The 24,700-nt window shown below is 39.1% G+C and overlaps 1 protein-coding gene across 2 annotated transcripts in view; it reads left to right on the plus strand.

The window, feature by feature from the left end:
- PHF21B (PHD finger protein 21B) overlaps positions 1-24,700 on the plus strand; it is a 169,550-nt gene that overhangs the window by 103,320 nt on the left and 41,530 nt on the right. For both annotated transcript variants that reach the window (XM_086466169.1, XM_086466178.1), the window contains one exon: positions 21,713-21,805. In XM_086466169.1, coding sequence (XP_086322295.1) covers positions 21,713-21,805 — 93 coding nt within the window. The remainder of the gene's footprint in view (positions 1-21,712; positions 21,806-24,700) is intronic.

The raw sequence follows: 24,700 nt of genomic DNA on the forward strand, positions 1-24,700 counted from the left end.
CTGGAAAATAACTGTATAAATGATAATCATACAAGAGATAAAAGTTTCAATATTTCAATGATGTATCATTTTGTGAAGGACTATCTTTTACTGTCACTCTCAGGAGCCATAGGAAGAAAAGAATCAAAACAGTGAAGGAAGAAGCTTGAAATAACATTTAATGTATTTAGCCTGCATAGTGAAATAACGCTACCAGGTGCTGGAGAACAGTGCTGCTTAGAACAGTTGGCTGCAAACTTGTAGCTTCTGCAATTGTTGTTAGAGGAAAAGACTTTCTAACTGGGTAAGCTGGCATGCTCTTGAGTTATCCATGGTGCTTCCCGTTTATCTTTTCAAAAGGGCAAAAGTGTTCCACTTTCCACATCCCCAGACATGCTGCAGTCAGCGATGTCTTGCAACCCACTGGAGCAAAGCGCTGACGCTCATGCACATGTTTCTAGTCTATGTTCTTTCAAACCTGAAACAGTATTTGCCCTGGCATTACAACTTTTCTTGCAAAGAACAGCTTCATTTTAAGCAGAAGCTTGCTGCTATTAGAATAGCAAGGGAGTAGTGTCCGGCATTTGAGTTTGCCTAGAGGAAGACGTCCAGTGTTTTTCTTTAGAAATGTCTTCGCATTGCAAGTTTTCAACAGCAGTGGTTTTGTGATTTAGTATCTCTGATTATGTTGGTAACTTACAGAAGAAGCAGCTGAGCAATGGTATGTTTCCAAAGCAGAGGACTATAGTGGTTTCTTCTGTTGAGAGTAGGCAGTCATGGATAAAAACAATTAGAAATACTGAATTGTAAATGTAAAAAAATGCAAGCTGACCTTTGGTCCTAAGCTGTCAGGAAGCTTAGTGCTGGATTGCATGTTAATTATGACTCCTCTACCCAAATTAAATTTGTTTTGCAAGGTTTCTTTTTCTGGTCCAATGAAAAAAAAAATCTATTCTTGTTTCATGCTCAGTATTCTTGATTGTTCCCAGAGTGGTGATTACAAATCAATAGCAGTAACACCTTAGCTACTAGCACTGTAGCGTCAGAGGGAAATTTCATTGTTGATATTTATTAATAAGCATCTACTTTTTCTTCTTTTTTTTGGGGGGGGGGCATTGTTATGGATCAGGAAAGTAGGTTTTTTCTGCTGAAATGTATGAAGTTTGTGAGATGGAGGATAATGACAGCCTTCTGCAAACTGGGTTAAGGTGGCGAGATGATAGTAGTAAATGAGATTACTGGTGTAGTGTAGCCTACTCCTCTGCATCTGCAAAGTGAGGGAAAGGGCAAGGGCATGAAATGTAATGTTATGAGTTTCTGAACAGTGAATTCTGCACGAAAGCATTTAAGGGGATCAGGATGTGTATATGGTCATCTCAAGTGGTATCTAGCAGGAAGAATGAAATGCTAAATGAAACTCAGCAGAAAAAATAGGGCATCAAACACTATAATCTAAATACAGAACTTTCAAATATAGATAAGATTAAATGTAAGTTTGTTACAGAATTTTCATTTGGGCAGCTGTGTGTCAGCACTTTCTTTTTAGGCTGTTGTTTACCCAGCAGATTTTTAAAGTGATTTTGAAACGTTGTTGACTATAATGGAAGCCATATCTGCATTGAAAAAAGTATCTAAATAAATACGTGCGTGACAGATACTGGGGGATTGTTTAGATATTTATCACATCTTTTGTTAGAAGCAAGAAACATTGCAATATTGACAGTGGTTGAAATCTGTAAGCATTGGAAATTGTGAGCTCCAGAAACTAGTGCTAGGTCTACACTATTCCTTCACGGCCTTTCAGTGTCAATCCAGTATATGAGGACATGACTGATGGAGCTGCATTGATGCAAGTCTATGTGCAGGGATGTCGTGAATATAGCTCTTTCTCCCTTTTAGAGAAATGAAGCTTAGAGCTTCGTTTGGCTGATCTGGAGCAAGTTATGTTGGCAAAAGCAGAATTCTGCTGGCATAAGCTGAATTTTGCTGGCATATGCTGTATACACGCTAGGAGCACTTTGCCTTCAGAGAACAGCTATTGCGATTCTGTACAGAGAATGCCCTAGAGCTACTGGATAGTTGTAGCATATCAGCATGCCTGTACCTACGAAGTACTCTTGGTATAAAGAGGTTTTAATGTAAACCTCTTAAATTATAATTTTGTTGTAATTGTATTTATGTGGTATTTGCTATTTCCTTTCCTAGCCACCATTTCCTGACTGAAAGCAGGATCTGAGGTTGCTTTGCTGAAGGACAAAGTCCCATCTGCTGTGCTGGAACAACGTACCGAGTAAAGAAGATACCCCTCTGCTACCTCCTCATTCTAAATAGCAAAACCGAGGGCCAGCAGGCATCCCAGAACCTAGTTTGGGGAAAGCAGAAAGCCTTTTGGCTGTTTGAAAGACAGTTAGATTAGCCAGCTATTGGGAGAACAAGCAAAGAGGGGGGAATACAGCTGTCAGACCACTCGGCTGCTTTTCAGGAGCTGTGGTGGAAGAAAAAAGCACTGGAAGGGCATATCTGTACTGAGCCACAAAGCACCATGATACAGGCACACAAAGTTGCTCCACAGAAACGCCGTGCAGAGCGGCTCTGCAGAGGTAGTTGGCCTGGAAGCAATACACTGGGTACTGCTCAAGGTAACCTTTGCCTCTCAGGCAGCTCCACTACTCTAGTTCCAGAGAGAGGTTGTTTGCAGCTAGCTTAGCTATCTCTGTGCAGCCCGGCATTGTTGGCTTTAAAACTACCCATGACCCTGGAGTGAGAGCGCTGCCAGAACTGGCTCTTGCTTTGTCAACGTAAACAGTATGCTTTGTATATACCTGTCATGTGGCGCGTGTGCACTGATCACCTACCATAAGTCCCAGAGGCTTCTGAAGTGAGAAGCAGATATTAGGTGCAGGAACATTTGGATACTGCTGTAATAAAAGAGCTGTTTCTTGTGTGTGACCCTGGTGCAATGCTCTGTCCCCTATTACGCTATGCAGCTCTTAGAAAACAGAGCTTAGCAAGGCACTGACTCCTTGTCCATCAGGACTCCACAAGCAACAGCTTAAAATCTGCCTCCTGCTCCTCTCCGTACTTTCCTTCTCACATGAGTATTCCCTGGGTCAGCTGGAGAAAAGTTTGGCAAGCTTCCCTACACACATGTGGTGTTGCATCTTGGGGCTTGTCTATACAGAGAGGTTATTTGAAAGTAAAATACAGTAAGAGGATTTATAGTGCTATAAATTCTTGGCAAGATAGTAAACTGTTCTCCACAAATGCTTCATTAACTCCACAGCTCAAAGAACTGCTTGTATCTCTGTTTAGACTGAGCAGGCTACATGGGTATCCATTTTTTTCAGGAAAAAGTAGCTTTTATATGTGTAGCAGTATGCTCATATATACTTCTTCGCTATCTGTACATTCAGTTTACTAGAAAAAACTGTATTCCAAAAGTTTAGGAACATACCTCTGCCTGTGATGGCCATTTTTCAGAATAATTTATTTGTAGAATGATTTATTACCTTTCTCTTCACCATCCCACTTGATGTGCTCCACTCTGCAAAAGTGCTTCATCCATAATTGGAACTCCACCTGCGTGTATGACTAAGTCTTTTTGGCTTTTATTCATTATTTGTATTGCAGTAGTACTTAGAGGTTTTATTTATAGATATATTTATCTGTATTGGTCATGTGGCTATATATAGCTTTTTCTGTGATTCGTGTTCCCACAGTGTCTGAGTGCACAGTGATAGTTAATTTATCCTCACAATATGGAGTTATTATGACTAAGGTGCTATTATTCCACATTTTACTGTTGGAAAACTGAGAAGTTAAAGGATCCATTTATGCATCTTCACAGGAAGCTCCCAAGGGTTGCCTTAGGCAGCCACACTACTGGCCTTTTCGGTCATTTTGAGAATGCCTCAGACATGTCCATTCTGATGTGCACAGCATCATTGGGAACAAGAACTGTCCCACAAATCCTTGGAGCATGCTATGGCCCCTTTTAGCTCTTGCCATGGCTTTTTACCCATCTGCCTCATATTTCTTGATCTGCTGCTCTTCAGCATCTACATTCATCTCAGTGTGCCAAGGTGCAGGCAGAAATGATAACTAGTGGGCACAGGGAAGGACAAAAGAAAGATCCGGAGGCTCCGCATAGATCTAGGGGAGGGGAAAAATTAAGACGTTGCATTATGAATTAGAACCACTATGGTCATGTTGACAATCTACAGGAGGACTGGCAGTCTTGTTGGCGTCAGAAGTGTACCAGGCTGTCTGTAACGTACCAAAAAAATCATTGCGTTTCTGGAGTCCATGGCTTCTGGTCTTACTGTCACACCAGTTATATCTTTCTCATGGCTCATGAATTTCAAGATGTTTGTTGAGGGCTTGCTCGAGCTTAATTTTATCTGTCACTGTCCTGGTTTCTGGATGTCTCTCCTGGAGGAACAGAGCAATTGCTCTGTGTGGGTGACAGTTCCTACTGACTTTTCCCAAATTGTGCATATTTTTACAGTCTCCTCAAATGTGAAACAGGGGCTGGGTCTCCTGCCGGGACCAAATTAGCACTCTGAGCTATCTGCTTCTGGCAGTTTATGAGGGCAACTTGGTGTGGTAGCAGTGTTCTATCAGAAATAACAATACAGGAGGGAACTGCACAGAAAGCCTGTGTCAGGAAGATTTTGAACAGGCAGGCCCAAGGATGAGAAGGTTGTCGTACTGCCCATGCTGTCAGGCCTGTGGGTTCATAAACCAGAGTTATTGTAGACAGAGGAATTCTGAAATATGGTCCTGCTAGACAGAGGAACCTGCAGAGAGCTCCTGAGGACCAGAATCCTTCTCTGGAATCTCATTTGAGCTGCTGTGAAGAACAGTAGCATAGATATGGAATTTTACGTCAAGAAATTTGCAGAGATTGCAACAGGCAGAGGTAGAGACTGAGATTCTCTGAAGTATTCCCTGTCCTAAATCCCACTGGAAATTCTTCTTGTGGTATCTGAGCCCAAGTGTTTTGCCTGGGGACACATAGGTGCTCTTACAGAGCAGAGAGTTGAAGCAAAGTCTTAGCATATTAACTACTTGATTAGCCTTCCTGTTTAGTCTCCATGGCAGACACTGAAGGCATACCTGTTAGAGGGAGCATCTGCCAAAGAGCATATAAGGCAAGCAGGCAAGACAAAATTTGTGGAGGAATCAGAGTGCAAAGAGATGAAGCGACTTCTGGGGTCACACAGCATCAGAGAGCCCAGATTCATCCATCATAGTTCTACATCTTGTCCAGTGGACCACACCTCTCAGGCTTTCAGAATGACGTCAGCCACACTGTGAGTATGAGTAGGACAAAGACATTGGGTTATTTTCAGTTTAGACCTCAAAGGATTTGATATTACATATTTAGTCTCCTGGATCATCCTTTGATAGCTTTAAGGCAACTTATCTTCAGGAGATATTTGTCAATGTAGAAGAGGACAGGTGGCTTAGCCAAATTAAATTAAAAACAATAATAAAGAAAAAGACGAGGAGAGGGGGAACCCCAAGGATTCACAGCCCCACACACCATCCAGTGATCCGTTCTGCCATTGCAGCTTTGCTAACTTTTAACTCTACCATTAGTGTGTTGTAAAGAGCATGGTAATTTTAGGAACTGGATTGTAGAGTGTGTGTGACAGATTCTGCTTGTATTTGCACCATCTTAATTGCAGGTTTATTAAGGGAGGTACATGAATTTACTCCAAATTTAAATATGGGTAGATAAGAACAGGATTTGGCCTTACTGCTCTGATACATACCATGTAAAAGCACTTTAAAATTTGTATTTCTTGATAAATAGCATAAAATTACATCCTTTCAGGTTAATTAAACCATTTTGCAATGCTGGTTGCTGTTGATGGGATATTTAAATGTCAGATTCAGAATAAGCACTTATGCTTCCTGATTACAAATGGCTTCCTTTTAAATATCCCAGACGTACGTATATGGTCAATACATCTAAAGTGTGTGGATTTCTGCTTTTCTCAATCTGCATTTTCATTTGGTCTACAATAGGGTCAAACACCCACTGGTATCAAAGACTGAATAAAGACTCTCAGGAACTGAATAAAACCTGATTAGGCCCAACATGGTATTCTTTACATAGCCAAAAATTTGGCAGTGGAATATTCAGCAGGAAAGGATAAGCAAACGTGGACTCACACTGTGTGACGCTTCGTTATAAGATCTAGGAGCAACCTTTCCAAATTTGTTTCTGTGGGGACTGGCGAACAAACACCACGCTGCAAGAATTTAAATGACCGGGAAACAATAGCATGTCCCAGTTTTGGAGGCTGTACTATGGTTCTGTCCTCTGCAACCTTTGTGTCACTGAATGTCCCCTCTGTGGGTTCATGTGAAGTGGGATGTAGGTATGGGTGTGCTACTTCAGTGTTTATGGAATGCATTTTCCTCCTGCAAGTGGCTGGGAAGAGTCTCTACTGAGGAACACGAGTGGAAGGAGATTAACTAAAACTACTTTCATTTTCTCAATGATTCCTGATGCCGCAGAAGATTGACAGAGCTCTCAGCCTGTTTGTATATCTAGGTCCTTATAGTCAGAAGTAATTAATTGGCCTGTATATAGAGAACCAAACAAAAGAGACCAGGTTAAAGGAGGGAAATGCATTTGCTTGAATTTCTTGCCTTTTCTTGGCATTTTAACTTCCTAATAAGGAAGGTCTTAAGATGTAGGAGTATATAGGCAGCCCCCTTATGGAAGTTTCTGTGGCATTTTTATACATGCTTATATACCATCCATGTAAACGAAGTTCCAAGTCCCTTGTTCTGATGCTGAGAGTTTATAGCACATTATTGTTTTGACGCTAATCAGAGTAGCTCCCATGGAGAGCTTTGATTCACTCCAGAAAACCAAAGAATACGCTAAAAATGGTAATACACTGTAGCTATTTCATTGTAATTGGAGGCTGTCTGTGCCTTATGGAAATTACTGGGCAAGCGTTCTTGAAAATGTCAGAATTTTCAAGTTAGTTCTATTTAAAATGGGGAAGCAAGAATGAGAGGGGATGGATAGAAAATTTGAGGGCTGCGTGATTCAAACTTGCAGTGCCGTTTGTAATAATGAAAGATGATCAACTTTGAGGGTAGGGAAATCATCTCTTAGGTTTTCTGAATTACAGGATGCATAAAAACATCCACTTACTCTACATGCACTGTTACTTTAATAAAAGGCACCACTTTAGGAAATGAAAGGCTTTGGAATATCGCCAAACGTCTTAGTTCTATTTATCATCAAAAGGTGGGGTTTTCTTCATTAACCATGGAGTTTGTGGGGTAGTTGAGTAATCTGCAGGAATTTGAGTGTTTGATACCAGACTGCAAACTCTGTATTTATCTTCTTTCAATGTTCATATTGCAAATACAGGCATGATAAGATTTCCTATTGGTGTTATAAGTGTATCAGAATTTGGCAATTGGTCTGCTACTAATCTCATAATGTGCATTTGTGTCTGTATTTAAATTAATTGGAAAACTGTATCAGAAAATACTGCTCTTAAATTATTTTATGTATAAAGGGGGGGGGTGGGGAGAGAGAGAGAGAGAGAGACTAGATGCTGTAAGTACAGAGTGCTGATGAATACTCAAGTAGTAAATAGAAATATCTTAGAAGTCATTCCTGACAGTAATAAAGGCAGCAATTTGATTTCATCTGTGGATAATAAACTGGTTTCACATTGCAATAAAAGTGGTGCTTATGTTATATTAATATTTATTAGCACTTATTGATGTTAGGGTTTAGTTATCTTTTTTTCACATCACAGCAATTTTATAAAAATTCAAGTTAAATTGCTACACAATAAGCAATTAAAAGTGTTTGTGTATGTGAGAGAGAAAAAAAAAATCTGTGGAGGTATTCCTATACGGAAGGGCCGACCCTCACTGCCTAGGCATCTAGAGACTTGTGCTTAAAATGATAGGAGTTATGCGAGTTTCCCCTAGTTAAAGATTTGGCTCTCTGAATGCATATTTCAACACATAAGCACTGTTCTGCTGTTTATATCAGAATATTTGTATGGGTTTCCTGTTGTTTAACAATATATTTTTGTATTCCATCCTTTGCGTATAGTGCCTCATAAAGGTAAGAGATTGTGTATTGCACTCAGTGGCCTTTTTTTCTGTGACGTGTGAAGGATTGCTAACTTGCAGGATAATGTGAGTCAGAAAGTAATCTGATACAAATTTAACCAAATTTGTTCATCTCTAAATTTAGAGAATAGCTGAATGGCAAGACAGATATATTTCAATTTCCATCCATGACAAGGACAGAGTGTTGGCGGATGCCTGTTAACAGCTATATCGTGTGTTTTTGATACTCATATATGTGTGTATGGGTGGGAAAAGACTAGTTACTAACTTTTATTTATCATAAGCCTGTTTCTACTTTGCCTGCTTTTAAATCACTCTTGGGCTTGATGTTCCTTCAGTGCAGACAGTTCTTGTGCAGAAGGTGTGCTGTAGTCTTGAGTCATGTTTTTGTCCTCTGAGTAGAAAGATTTGCATTGGACTTGGATTTTTATCATTATGAAAACTGAATCATAGACCCTTTTAAAATAAGCCAGGTACCAGGCAAGGTAAGAGAAACCAAAATTCTTTTTGTTGATCTTACAATCAGGCTTCAATATCAATTTCAGAAAACAGGTTCAAGCTTATCCTTCACTTGAGCATAACCCTGAGTTTAACATGTATATAATTCACATGTCTTCAGTAGGATTAATCATGTGCTTATAACTGAGTTTGTATTTACCTGCTTTTCTGTGCTGGGGTCTTAATCTTTTTTATTATTCTGATTCTTTGGCAAAATATTGTCCTGGAGATTTGACCAGTGAAAGCAAGCACGTCGCCACTGCTTTTATACAAGACATTTAGTTAATGGGTACAACTGTTTTTTTTCTCACTGAGATCCCTATTGTACACCTCTGTTTAGCCTGTTTCTCGTGCTTGATTTTATTAAGACCGCAGTTCAGTGACTGTGTCATCAAATTTGCATGTATAGTGATGGATTGCGATATTACAAACAATTTGATTGTAGCATCACTCACTGAATCAAACAATGAGACTGGCTGGATTGGAGAGAAGTTTAATTTTACATGCAAGATCACTGAACTAGCAGTGATTGAACTGGTAACACCAGAAAGTGCATGACAGCTCTGATAAGATTTAAGTAACATTGTGTTTCCTGTAGTTTGCTGAAGTGGTAATGATGATTTAAGCGTCTTACCTTAAATGTTTGCTGTTCTAACTGGTGTAAAATAAAAACACAGCTCAGCCTTTTTTAATTTAATGTAATATTCATTTATCTTTAAAGAATCAGTATACTAAAATATTTTTAAAAGACAGCTATTTTAGCATGTTAGTAATGAGAATATTGTAGAAATTTGGCAGGGATACTGCAGGGTATGATTTTAGAAGACTGTATGTGGTAATTAATTAGCGTTTGCTCTAATAAAATTCCACCACCCTATTTGCTGATTTCACAATGTTTTCTTCAGAGTGAAACATTACTATATTCATTTTCCCCTGCACTTGTCTTTTCAAAATACAAACCAATAATCTGTAATCTGTCGACTTGTATCACTTTTTAACTTTTCTTCTTGTATGGGAAATTAGACGCTGCATTTGTTAATATTGCTGGAAAAGCCCAACCTCCCTAATAAGTATCAGAAGATAAAAAGCTTCAGGTTTCTGTTATATCTGTGTTCTTAATGTGAGGTTTAAAGCCAGAGTAAGCGGCTTTGAACCACCACTATGATGGCCCAAAGTGTCCACACTTTGTTCTCAAGTCTTGGAGAATATGAGCTCAAACTGGTTCCTCTAGCCTGAGTCCAGAAATTGTTTCTGAGTTTAGAAATTATTACATAGAATCAGAATCAACTTATGCCTTGATACACATGATGTCCTTCAGTAAGTTTAAGTTTATAAGTCTTATTACTCAACACGTTTTATGAGCACTTTCAAATGTGTGAATTTGGAATATCTCCACTGAAGTCAAGCAGAGTGAAGCTAGATTTGTACCAGCAGATTTAATTGACAAGATTACATCACGAACGTGGCTCTAACCATTTTCCTAATAACAATACAATAGGCTTAATATGCCATTAATAATTATTATTATTACATTTTGTTTGAAAAGAAACATTTAATTGAACACATACCCCACCCTCCATGTTTGTGAGCTGTTCATCCGAATTTTTATGATTTTTCAATTTACAGTATCAGGGTGTAGACTATCAGAACTTTCCTGTCTGAAGGTAGAAGATAACTGAAGATCTGAGTAGCATCACTTACCAATGTTTTGGTTTTTGGGTCAATGACATGATATAAATAACCCTGTTTGAGTAAGAGCTAGTCAGTCTTAAAAATTAATAGAAATTTCAGGTAGTAAAGTTCTCTTTTTATCTCCCTGGGAATTATATTGGATTTAATATAACATTGTCCAATTAAAATAAAAAATAGTACAATTTTTCCCCTTTTAGCTCTGGCAGTGACTGGGTTGAAGTCCTGATCTCTGCAATGATCTGTGTATGGATGCGCGCACAGACCTTCATTGAACTGAGTTAAGATTCATAAAGGTTCATGGTTCTGCCTTTGTGAAGACATAATTGTTGTGCTGTCTAATTTGCAAAGTATGCGAGCTGAAAGCCTGGGACATGTTTTCTCCCTGTGTCTTTTATTTCTAGCAAAAGAGATTTAGACTAGATCTTTGGAAGTCCTTCAGTGCTAAAGTGCACCTAGCTGTCCGGAGTTCAAAACTTAGATCCTCAAACTCTGCTCAGTAGCTATCAAGTCTGGACCCGGGTGAAATCCATAAACGCCTCTATTCCTACTAGTCATATTCCCTATGGGCCAAAATGTTTGCGTCAGGCCATTGTAAGAATTGCTATCATGTTAACAGTGTTGAACAACAAGTTGGCCCAGTCTTCTCTGACTAATTTAGCAGAAAAGCTTGGAAGAAGAGTCTTTCTCCCAAGTATGGTCTGATAGTTAAATGGCTTACAGAGCCATGTGTGAGTATAGGAACTAAACTCTTCCTTCTCTGGAGTAGGTGATTGAACTCCTGAGAAACTGGTTGAAGGGAAAGATGGGAAGGAGGAAGACAGGAAAGCACAGCTTTCTTAGAGTGTGCTTAGAATGAAAGTGGTTGAACACAGGTGAGTCTCCAGGAGAGGGCTCAAGGAGATGAATCCTGGTGGGAATGAAGCAGGTCTCCTCTTTCAGAGCAAAGTACCAAGGCCTAGACTCAGTAACGCAGTAAAACACTCTGATTGAACACATCTAGGTGTCTATCTTCTGCCCTAGGGTGCTGTTTTGCAACTGTCTTCCCAAGGTGCCCCATCACACTCTTTGAATACCCTACACAGGGAAACTTGGATGCCTAATTAAGAACTGCAGTAAGGCACCAAAGAGCTGGACATTGTCCTGTTCAATACCTTCACGTGTTTGTGGATTCAGTTCTAGGTACTGAGTTGTTGACACCTCAAAGGTGATGTTTCCAGGCTTGCTGACAAGCAAACCTTCTAATGGTTAAATCTGAAGCACGTGAGGATTTTCCTGTCTTTAAGGCTTGACAGCAGCTAAGTGGGGTGGGGGGCCGGATGGGTGGTGGGGGCGAGAAGGTGATTTTGAACTCTAGCTGGAGCTAGGTTGGACACAGGCACATTGGGGATTGTTCTGAAACTCAGCCTATTAGAACCTTGGAAGATGTCCCAGTATCCAGGTTTATCCGGGACTAACACGATGAAACATCCTAAGTAGGAGCCAGAAAAAGTCACATGGGGTAGACAGTAGATCAGAGTCATGGTTTGATTTTTTTTCCGGTTTCTTATAATTTCTGCGCTCAAGAAACAGATAAAATTTCTAGGCTCAGAAACAAAGGAACCTTTGCTGACTTCAGTGTTTATAAGGCTAGTTCTGCTAGCACTAATATTAATGCAGCATCTCAGGAAGAAGAGGAGATTTTCTACTTACTAACTCTAAAATTTCCTGGCTCTGTCATTGCAGGGAAACACTGGTGCTCACTTCACTATATTTACAACCCTGGAAAAATATTATGTATAATACATTGTTATGTGTTCTGAAGTGTGTGTTTGTGTATTCACAGACATACAGTATATATATATGTATGTATCTTATGTATATATGAATGTATTTATATAAGCATAAATTTGCCAAATCCTGTTACTGTCTGAACAAATCAACATAAAAGATCAACCTTTTTTATTTGGATCATCAAAGAATCAATTACATTTGTAAGTGAATACTATGGAGAGAGTTTATCACCCTCCAAAACTAAGGTGCTGCGGTATTTCAGTATTTTCTTTTAATTAGAAGGCAGCACCTACATATCAATATCTGCAATGATTTTTCACCGCTGCAATCCTAGAACTGTGGAATACCAAAGTTAAGAGTTCAATAGCAATGGCAATTCTGCCATGTGTACTAAAGCAGTATTTTCCACTGGGTTTTGTTGGCGGGCAAGTGGCTCAATATTGCTGAGTAGTCTGCCTAAAAAATAACAAAGCAAGCTTATGGAATGTTCTGCATATTCAAATTAACATTTCCTGGGAAAGTTATTGCTTCCTTTTTTCTAACTGGTTATATTAACAGTAGAATTTTAAGATAAGTCGTATACACGTTTTATATGGAATTAAGGCAAAGTCTTCATGTTCCTCCCCCAAGTTCTATGCTCAAGGAAGTTACTTTTGGTAACAACATCCAGTTATTATGGCTGAACTGATCTAATAGCTTCCTTTCTCCAAAAAGGTTGGAACCATCATCCCATTTTTCTGTTCCCCTGCCTTTGTGTTTTTTCCCTCCCTCCCCAGCTAGGAACATTGCTTTTCCCCTTGCCTTTATTACAGTGTTTGTTGGATACTTTCCTAAGCTAATTCAACTAGCAGAAAACTTTCTTTATCCTGGTTAGCAAGCTGAATTAGCTCAGCTCAGGGCCTGACAAAAGGGACTGTGTGGTGGTAAGCAATTAGATTGTCTCAGGCTGTCACTTCCCTCATGTTTCCCAGTTCTTCATAGTGACTGAGGAATGCATAATAAAAACTCAGAGCAAGAACTGCGAAAGCAGCTCTGAGCCCTGTGGGTGCTAAAGTGGAATGATTTGGAAGATAATCTTAATTTTTCAGTAGCTGCTAATAGGCTGCATGGGCCATTCTGATAGGTGAGCATTCCTAAATCGCTAAGGAAAGATGGTAATTTCCTCCTTTGTTTTTCCTCCCCCTGCCTTCTCTTTCCATAGCCTAATCCTCATGTTGTGCAACTGGGGTAAAGCAGCAGTACTTTGGCAGCTGCAGGGGCTCTGTTGAAGATTTTCATTCATGCTTGGACTCACTTGAGGGAGAGGCTTTGTGCGACACACTATGCAAGCGTTTTCCCCTTCACTCAGAAATATTTCTGCAGACTGTGAACAGAGAATAAGTAATTTGAAGACATTAGTCGTTAAAAACAACATCAACCTGGAACAGTTTAGTAGTTAAACAGCAAATCTTTTATGAGTCAGCTGAGTATGACACTATAGGTGTGATCACAACTGCTGAGCAGTGGTGTTGCAACTCAGTGAGACTATACTCATTTGTGCAGGAGGTGCAGACTTAATTAATTGAATAAGATTTCTGAATAAAACTTCAAATCATAGAACAGGTATGTGCATGCTAGTGCAATTCACATAGCCAAACTTCTTTTTTTCTTTTCCTTTTTTTTTTTTTTTAATTTTCAGAAATTTACGGTGTGATGTAATGACTGTGGAAAAATCCTGACTGTTTCCTTTGATAAAAATAACGGTGCCTTAAAAAAAAACAACTAACCATTAAATAATGTGGTGGATGCTGTGTTTAAGAACGGGTATTTGGCACAGCTGTCAATCCTCTTGCGTAAGTAACCAGTGGGATTTCAGAACCAGGGAAACTCATGAACTTTATTTGTCATATATTTCCTTTGCCAAAATACATACGCACAGTGTGTTCAAACAGAGTTTGTATTTTTAAGTTTACCCAGATGGAAATGTGCAAGTGGCAAGAAGTAGAGATAGTGCCCTGAAAAGTCTGAGAGCCATGTTAAAAGCAGAGATAAGTTGGATGGTGCCCTGAAAAGCCTAAGAGCCATGGTAAAAGCAGAAAATTGTTTGCTTTGTCTCTGCATATACTCCTCTGATACCCTCATGAGCTTTGATACCACTGTGGGTTTCCTTGCAGGTGAGTGGTGTTGAAAGGGATGAGTACGAATACCTCGGCAGCAATTAAGAGTTTGGTCACACCATGGTTTTCAAGTCCGGTTTGGAATTTAAGGTGGTACCTTGCCTTCTGCTGTTTGTGGCTACCCTGGTACTGGGCCTTGTAATGGGCAGTGAGAGAGGCTGTAGGCTGTTCCAGTGCAAAAGCATCTGGCGTAGTTTGAGTCATTTTTAGTTGGCGAAGATGAGGGTTGGTTTAAATGGTATTTTTAGTGCCCAAAGAAAGGTTGGTTTCAAAAATACTGATATTTTAAAAAACACAACAGGACTTGTTATGCTTCTGATTGTCTTCTTCATAATGATAATAAATGTGCATACAAGAGCATGATTAATGAATTCTGAGTAAAGAGAAAGGAAGTGAGGAAAACAAACACTTTTAAAAGCTGGAAAGGAAATCTTAGCATTTCTATGAAATTCCAATTAAATTACTGTTTACGCAAAATAGTGTCTGAAGTGCAGTCTCTTCGGGATGGAATCCCAGCTGAAATATGCCGTTATTTCACCAGATTATTAGAAATACCATACACAGTGATTTCACCATATTTTGAAAATGAAGAATGATTTCCACAGATATTTATAGAAGTTAAGTCTAGAAGGAAAGAAAAAATGTGGATGTGTACACGTCTTGCAGGAGCCTCAAAGTTATATTCAAGCACACACTGCTTTTATTGGTGGACTAAATGGAAAAATAATAGCATTCAGACATTTAGGTTAGCTAGAGGACAGCAACTATCCTGGATTATTGAGGCAAGGTGCATCAAGTTTTAAGTCAAATGAACTTGGAGGTTGCATATAGTGCTTGGCATTTATATAAAGCAACCTCAAGGTTGAATGCAGCATTCAAGTTGTAAAATGGATGTAGAATGGGTAAAAAAACCCTGCAATTACTTCAGTGACGATCCATTCAGGTTAAGAATTTTCATCTTTGCTGTTGCCATAGCAATCTGTTCCCCTGTCACTAACACATTAAAAATCCATTCTGCAAAACTGTTGTTGCCAATATTGAACACATAACAGACAAAAACATTTTTTTAATAGCTTAGGTGTCTTATTTGCAATGTGAACAAGACCTAGATCTTAGAGAGATGCATATGTACTTTAAAAAGATTAGTGTTTCTATAATACATTGTAGGAACACAATATTTGTGCTGCGGTATTGATGTCAGTATAAAATAGTTTGCAAATAATACAGCAATGCAGTGTCAGTTGAACTCAAATAATTGAACTGTTCTGCTAAGATACAACAAACCCATATGTTCCTGAGGTAACTATTTATTTTGGTAACATGCTGTAGTGAAAGGCTTTTGAAACTATGTGGCTTTTTAACCTTCTGTTACTCATTGAGTCTGATTCTTTTCAGTGATTTTATTTGTACTGGTGTAATTCTGGAATGGGAGGAGAGTTGTGTCCCCTAACAGTTTTACGTCCGTGATCTAATCCTAAACTGCTTATGTACCCAAGCTCAACAATGAGTTTGTACGGATAATGAATTGTAGGAACAGGTCCTTAAGCATTTGTTAGTACATCCAAATGGGGGGGGGGGGGGGAATTTGTAATTCAAAGCAAACATAGCAATGATCTGACAAATATATTTAACTGAGTAAAATGTAAAAATCTTCCAATGAAGTAGAGATACATATCTGGAGAGGAAGAAAGAGAGAGATATTCATTCAGGGCTGAAATGCAGAAGTTTACTAAAATCACAAAAGTGCATAAGTCACAGATTTAAGAACTCAGGCATTGACTAAAGAAGTCGTAACATAATAGTAGGAAACTGAATGTGTGGCCCTTAGTCTGATCATCAACAATGTAAATCTCATCCTTGTTTCTGTCTCAGCATCCTTTTATTCTCTAAAGCATCTCTAGCCTCCATCCTTCAAAATCTTATTCTCTGTCCATATCGTTCTTCTTTGTTTCAGTTTTTATGTTTTCTACTTGCCAGTGTCCCCACACTTCTATCCCTCAGTTATCTTTGAGACCTTGATCTCGGGATGGTGTTGATTTAATGCAGAAACATAGGAGGAGAAAATACACCAAATAGTTACAATGCTATTGGGTATTAATAGAAGAATTGAGGGCGAGAAGTGGTTTTCATTTTTACTGCGCTTGGCAATATCTTCTAAATTCTTCATTTTCTTTTGCTTACATGAGAGGAACTGCTTTTTTTGTCTTTTAATGCAACCGTGTCCTCCTGTTTTGGGGCTTTTGAGTTGATTTTCTTTTTTTAAAATTCTTATTATTATTTCCTTTGTGAGAAAGCTGACCAGTGAAAAAGATTATTTAATTTGTATCTTTTCATCTGCTTTTGCAATTTGAAATGTGACCCTTCAGAGCATGCTACTGGATGACATTTAACCAACAACTGAGATTGCAAGTCACCTACACAGTGGGCTTGCTGCGGTTCCTGTCCGAGGGCATCTGTGGATTGCTGAAACAAAAAGTTGTCCCTGGCATGTCAGATACCTGTCTGCTCTGTATAGGTCACTGAAGACGGGGGTTTGGAAGTGGTTTGTGTTGCAGCCATATGCATCCATTAGCCATTAACTCCTACAGTGGGTGATGCAGTGGCTGAGGTTCCTGTTCCAGGGCTGGGGCTAGGGCTTGAGGTAGGAGTTAGCAAGGGGTCATGGGCTCCCTGGTGCTTGCCTGGGATAGTAAGTGGTGGTGGATGTAGACAGTAGGAAATACACCTGATGAATTTGAGTTTATTTGAAAAAAAATTCTCCATATAAAGATAGTAAATCTGGCTTAAACAAGTACAGTTAAACCAAAACAGTTCTGAGGCAAACTGGAACTTGACTCTTCCTTTTCCTTCATCACTGCACGTTTCAGTGCTCCCTCCACATTGTAGGTGTTTCAGGGGGTCACCAGAAAAGCCCAAGTAGACTTAGATGGAGGAGAGATTTGGACTTATCTTTGACTTTTATGGACCCTTTTTATTAAAATGCTTAGAGCTGTAAATGTAGAAATAAGAAACTCATTTATCTTGACAAAAGTGCTGCCATAAACTATTCAGGACTCATAAAATAACCTTTTAAATTATTGTTTCTGCTGGTATCGATAAATTCATACAAAGTGCTTAAAGGTCAGGCATTGCCAGAAAAATGTCTTTTCAGCTTGTTAATTAAAGGTTTATAAGAATGTGCACCAGCTTGCTCTTTGGACAAATTGGAAAAAAAAGAAAGGAGCGGGGGAAAAAAAGGCCTGCATGGATGAAAATGGTAGTGTGGAATTAGTGAGCAACAAGTCTTTGATCAACCTGGCTCACTGTAGCAAACCTGGACAGTTTGTGAGTGAAAATAGGTGGCACTGTTAACAGGAGGGAAAAAAGTTTATTTCACTTTTTGAAGGGGAAGTATCTTGATTACTCACCTCTTGCAGCCCATGGGCTTGAGCTGAGGACCCAGCCAGAACTGAATTATTATGGTGAGTGTGAGCAGTATTTGTTCTGTTATAGCTTCAGCCATGGGGAGTTTGTCCGGTTCTCATTGCTTGGCCTAGAACATCGGATAAGCCTGTTTACTTTTTCATTCACCAGGCAAGTGGTTTTATCTGCTCGATTTACCACTTAAACTGGAAGAAAGCAGTGCTCTGAAATTCATTGAAGAATCTACCCAGAACCAAACTGCTCAACCATCTGTTCTAGCACCTGCATCACCTTCATTGCAGAGACTGCACTGCAATTCCCTCTGTTCTATACTTCACCTCTTTCGCCCATCATCATGGAGACATCCTGGTCTGGTCATTAAAATCTGACCTAAAAATTAGGCAACTCAGATGTGACTCTATATCAACAGATGAGATGATGTTGATCAATCACGTGGATGAGAGACTGGAAGTAGGAAGTCTGGCTTGCATTTCCACCTGCACAGCAGTCTAGCCCTGACCACATTATTTTACTTCTAATTCTTAATTTTTTTCATCACTAAAATGGAGACAATAATACCAACCTAGGTGAAGTTCCCTGAGATAAAGGATGAAATGTGTTACAGGAAAAGTACAGAGGTTTCTGTCGTTGAATTCTGCTGATACAACAGCCTGAACTATTTATTGACCAAGCTGGGAAACAATAACAAAACAGTGTAAATAGTGAAAAGTAAAACAGAGTCTGAGATATCTCTCTGCCTGAACATACTGTAGTGCTATTATTAATGTGAGATTAAAGTTTTGAATTTTCCCTTGGCCGTATGATTTTTATACTGAGATTGTCTCCTTGAATATTAAATAACAGATCCTTACTATAAAACCACTTGTAAACAGGAGGCTGCATCTTTGTCACTGAAAATTTTGTAACCTAAGAATTTGTTTTTGCTCTCTCGAGGTTGCTGCAGAACTACTACTTCAGGAAAATAAATCTGAGGAATTTTTTGAGAGTGCAGGTGACAGGACTAATGATAGTTCATTTCTCTGATACCCACAGACAATACATCCTGACTTTGTCTTCAAGTGAAGCTAAGACAACAGTGCAGAGTAGTTTTATGGCATTTCTTCTCTCATTCCCATTCCTTTTGGCTCAATCGTTCAGTGTTTTGAAACATAAAGCAGAATTGGCCCAACAGTGCACCAAGAGGCTGAGATGAGCTCCTTCCTCACAGGACAGAGGCATTCCATTCTAGACAGGGTTGTTTTGTTGTTGTTTTTGTTTTGTTTTTTTTTTTTTTTCCTTGTGATTGATATTCAAGTAGTACAAGAAAAAAGATCTGTTGCTCAGACATGGAGTTTTTGTGCGTCCTACCAATTGATAACTGTATCTTATCTAACTTCTGAGTAATTTGATTCTTATCTTTGTAGTCAATTCCCAATTTCAGTGTCAGCACTTCGTATTTTGATACATGGTATTCTGTTGCCCAGTTTGAAAATCCTTGCAAATCCACGTGTGTCTATAGGAACAGGAATATGGGAACGTGTGTTCTCAAGGTCAGATATAGCATATATAAAAATGATGAGAGGTGCAGCTGCACTTTCAGCATAACCTCCCAGAAGGAAGAACTTCTTGCTTTCTGTAGAGGATATATGTGCAACCCAGGAGAACTTGAGGTGCTCCTGGTGTTTCCAGGGAAAACTCAGGCTTCACTGCACTGTGAAAGAAATCTCATTCTGTTTATAAACAGTGTTGGGATGGAGGGAAAATATAGATCATACTTGTGATAAACTTTAAGTTCCTCTGGTGCAAGTGGAAAGTTCATTTTGGTATTCACCTTAAAAAGCAAAATAACTGGCCTGAATTAATTTTAGTTCATGCTAATGTAAAGCAGGAAGTTGTGATACGTCTAACAAGTGGCAACAATAGCAGGTGGCAGCTCAAGTTCTCCTTCTCTCCAGACTGCAGGACTTCATCACGTCATCCTTCCCAATGTGTGACACTGTGATATGGTAGATAGGGCGAAGAAGTAATTCATTGAGATAGTTTATAGTATCCTTCCCGTTGATTTTATTCCATGTGTTACCCTATAGGGATAACTGCGGTGGAAATTCCCCCTTCTTTTTCCTGCTCTGCTGCCAGTATCTTTACTTCTCCAGGAGTGTGTGATTTACTTGTTCTGGCATCCATGGGTAGAAGCACTGCTTTCTCTGCACTCCCCCTCTACCACTCCACCCTTGGCTCAAGGCAGAATTTTGATGGGGTATGTTTTTCCATGGATAATCCAGGGCACTGGTAATCCACGAGTACCCAGGAAAAATTGTCTGCCATGTTTATAATTGTACAGCTCTCCTTGTTATTTAACTCAGGCAAATCTTATGCAAATTTTAATCTTTGCTGAATATATAACATCACACCCCCAAATGTCTCCAACAGGAGTAGCAGAGTTAAAAATATAAACTCTGTAGGACAAGTTTATTAAAAATATTCTGCATGGAAATACATGGTATTCTTAACAAACACTGTAGTTAGAATAAAACTAGTTAGACTGTTTTACCACTCTGCTGTTGAGGTCTGAGTAGAACATGTTGGCATGGACCTGACACAGTTTTTCTTTCCTTGAGTTGATTACATGATTGTTTCTTTTTTGTTAACAAATTTCATTACCAGATTGGGGTAACATTAGCATACTTTATCTTACTGGCTGTGATTCGATACTTTTGTTTTGAGGGGAGTTAAATTTAGAAAAATTCAGCTGAATCTGTTTTTCTTTCCTTATTACCTGTTTCTAGCAGCCTGGTAAGTTTTTGTGATCAGTGACGAAGTGTCTCTTGCTGTTACAATGACAGTCAACTGCTCGCCTATATTGCCATGCCATCCCAACAGTGATTAAGAAATCTTACACAGAAGTTATAAAACGTTTTCTTAAGAATATTGGCCAATTAACCAAAATATGAACTGTATTGAGGAGTGAAGGAATGAAAGAGGGTGAAGGGGAAAAGTTAGTCATGTCCTTTAGACCTATGACCCAATCTTAAATCTATAAGCCATCTGTATTTTTTAATGGAGAAAATAAGGTACAAGTTATCATCTCAGATCCAGTATTTTAGGAGCCTCTGTGGGTGAGGCTTGAAAATGGGGCACCATTCAGACCATCTATAACAGAACTTATAAATGCACATCTATAGATATCTGTATCACTACAGATAGATGAAAAATCAGAAAAGGACTGAGGATAAACAGATTTTTAGGGAGGGGGGAAACTTGCATGTACTTGACTCTGTGTTACAAAACCATATTTTGCTTACTCTTGGTATCTAACTGTACTCATAAGGGTTAAAGATAATGCTGGGTTAACACGTATCATTTCTCTATCTACAAAGCAAACTTTATGTAGAATACTGCAATTCATTTGCTTATAGAAGGAGCTACCTCAAATATTTTAAATAAGCTTTGAATTGTTATACAACTAAGAGAAGGCTGAGTAGAGAAAATAAACGTCAATAGTAATAGCTGTGGTGTTGGCCCAAATGCATGTCGTCTTAGTTGAAGGTTATGTTACAGTGTGCTGTAGTAGATTTATAGGTAGCTTTCCATTTTAATAATTCAATATTTACTATTTACTAAGATACAGCGAACTTCTCTTGTGACCCTGGCTACCATGAAATGCATCATCTTACCAATGCATATTTTGAAGTTTCACGGTGGTGCATTTCACCTTTCTTCAGATCTCTTTTGAAAACAAGCTATTGCCTAGGCAGCCTTCAGCCATGGCAGCACACTTATATTTCCTTTGTTTACCAAAAAAACTTCACAACAGTGAGATGTATCCTTTGTACTCAGAATTTCCAAATGCTCTAAGGAGACAATAGGCTTTAGTTAACAGTGCTTTGTAGAGACGGGTAAAGCAAAGGAAGAGTCTTTGACTCTTTACACAGGAGAGAGCGCTTCAAATGGACTGGTGTATTATACCCTTCTGTCATGAGCTGGGAAGAGACAAAGAGCTGGAAGAGGAACTGTTGGGTCGGGCAGATTCTATCTGGGGAAGCTGTGCAAGTGTTTTAAGCTGTGTTCAACTGTTTTTCTTTCAACAGACTTTGGGAACTATCACTGCAGTGCCCATTAAGGTTCCTCAGGTCAGCTCCTTGCAGAGGTTGGCAGGACAAGGACCAGCAGTGCTACCTCAGGTACAAAACACAGTTCCAAAGGGGGGGTTGTGTAATTTTATATGTATTCTACTCTGTTCCTGTCTGCTGCCCAGGCCTGGGTAGGTCAGCACATTCATTTTGCTGAATAAAGACTCACCTTCAGTGAATTGAAAAGCAGAGTTGTTTTCTTCACCTCGTGAAACAACAATAACAACAAAAGATAGATCAGTTTTCTTCTGGGAGCATACTGTTAGCACAGTGAAAACCTATAAAAAATCTTGTGGATTCATTATGGAAGAACAAAGTACATATGGTGAAATGTAAATTTATGCTTTGTAAGGTGAGTCACAAATCACAGAAGTGAAAATTTGCAATTCTGTAATTAAAAAAAGTAGTGGAAGTATTAATCTTTCTGTTCAAGATTTAGCCTCACACATTCTTTTACTAGCTTACTTGCCTTATCCTTGTCTATCCCATTATGAAGTTTTGGCCCAACTAACCCAGGCGCAGACCGAAGCCAGATTGGCTGGATAGGAGTGAAAGGAGAGTTATGCTCACAGATTGTAAAAATATTTTCAAAATGTGTTTTCTTTTCTGTCTATTCATTGCTGTTTCCCTAACATACACTTTATTCCCTATTTCAACCCTCTTTCTCAAAATTTTTGAATGTAATTTTCAACAAGTGTTTTGCTGCAGTTCTGTGGTTTGCTTTTTGGATTCATGATAATTAAGTATAAATATGTTTCTCCCTGATGGCCCTTAGAGGTCTATTTCTCATATGTGAACAATTTTCTAGCATTGAAGTCAATGTTGGCTATTCCTGTTGTTCCTTTTTTTTTTCCTAATATTTTCTTAGTGGCAGAATCTAGTAGAAGATCTGTGAAATAAATCTGCCTGGAGGAAGGAGTATTTCCAAGATAAAGTTCTTAAACTCTCTCTTTAAATTACATTTTGTGGAAGGCAAAGTTATGAACATAAAGGAAGGTTATAGTTTTCATATCAAGTTCAAGACTTTGCTTTTCAGTTGTTCTTATAGCATAATATCACATTGATTTCTGCCATTTTGGGGTATCAAAGATGGGCAGATTGCTCCTGAAAATAGATGAAGTTCAAGAGCAGCTGAAAGACCTGTAACAGGGGCTTAAATTATCATTAAGGTTATGTTTCAGCAATGATGATGGCATTGCAAATGCTGCACTTAGGGAAGCATCAATGTTCTATACTTTTGTTAAGTAGAAGAATTTTCATTCAGTGTTAGATTCAATTTTGAAGAATTGGAAAATGTGGAGGAAGCTGATTTCCTCAACTTTTTGAAAAGAAAACATATCCTTTCTGTCTTGCTGTTTAGCTCATGGCAGTATTTTCAGTTGTATTTCACTTTGTTTCACTCCTTTCCTAGCACAGCTTTCAATTTCAGACCTGTTTATGCAATCATACTTAATACTAATGAAACACCAACACTTCCTCAGCAGCCCTAAGCTATACTTCACTAAATTTTCTATTTCGTACAGATAGTATGGGAAATAACCACATAGCAATCTCATTTCTGCTGAAACTAAAAACGAATTAGGCAGCTATATGTAAGACCACATTATCAGAAGTATGTCTTGTGTTCTGAGGCCTTACAGGCCAATATCTCCTTCTTCAGCAAGAGCCTGCCCCATTTGCAGGCTGCATCCTCCTTTGCAGTTCATCACGGTCTATATGTTCTTCTCCCACTCAAAGCTGTGGAGAAGTTTAAAATTTCCGTATTATTTCCTGGTGGGGGACTCCTTCCACTCATCAAAGCTCTCTGCTTGATATCTTAAGAGAGATGAAGTTTTCATCTACAAGTGGAAAGTTTGGCTTCTAACTATATAGTCAAATGCCTTCAATGTATATTTCATATAGCTATAAATGAGAGAGATGTCAAGCTGTCATTCCCCAGGTACAGCTGGATACAGGTGATCTGGGAGGCCACTGGAAGTGAGCTGCAGCACAGTATCACTGTGAAAGCTCTCCTTTGTAATAACTGTAGGTGAGTGCATAGTCTTCTCTGGCAAATTTTGAGGGTCGATAGGAATCTGTGGTCCAGGAAACTTCAGATGGAAATAGAAAAATGCCAGGAAGCAGAGCCATGTAATGCCACAAACGTATTATGGTAAAGAACATCTCTTCCCTCTTCTCCCTCATAGCTCTGAGAAAACAAGTGCCAAATTAAAAATTATTTTGGAAATTAAGGGGTGTATAGTATCTTCCAGGAGGAGCTGGAAAATGCGCTGAATGAAATCCTGTCACAGTCCACGTCCTCTCAGCTATTACACATCAGACTTGGTTACAGAGCAACCTTCTTTTGTCCCCCCAGGTGACAGCCATGGCTCCTGTACCTTGCTCTGAGTTAGTGGCACAATCCTACCATTCTCTAGGACTGATTTTCTGAGAGGCAGCTTTGCCACCATCTCCCAAGCATACTAACAAGCAGGGTCCAACTGAGTTTGGCATCTGCTAAAACCTTTACTTTGGGTGCCCATGTAGTAGCAAATTAAAGGGACAGCTTTTTCAAAACAAAACAGTATTCATCACTCCTCTACCAAGGGGCCCATAGTATCTCACACAAAGAATAAAAGCAGTACAATGTCTGTACTTGTACATGTTAGCTATAGCTGAATCTTTTTCTGCAAGGTATTGCACCTTCCCCGACTTTCATCTCTCGAAGTCTAGCTTTAACAGTGGATTGTGTAGAGCCCAAATAGCAATGAAACCATCCCAGCAAAGGCTTCAATAAGCCCACCTGCATGCCTGCCTCTTTACTCAAGCAGCTAAGTCTAGGTGTAGTTTGTGCAAGTGCAGTGGCAATCACCTAAGGTGGCTTAATCTTGGCTGTGTGTGCTGCTGCCTCAATTTTGGAGGGGTGGAAGGCCAGGGAGGGTCCTTTTTGGGATCCCTGCCATGTGA

This window comes from Leptosomus discolor, chromosome 1 (assembly GCF_034619465.1).
Source record: "Leptosomus discolor isolate bLepDis1 chromosome 1, bLepDis1.hap2, whole genome shotgun sequence".
Lineage (NCBI taxonomy): Eukaryota > Metazoa > Chordata > Aves > Leptosomiformes > Leptosomidae > Leptosomus > Leptosomus discolor.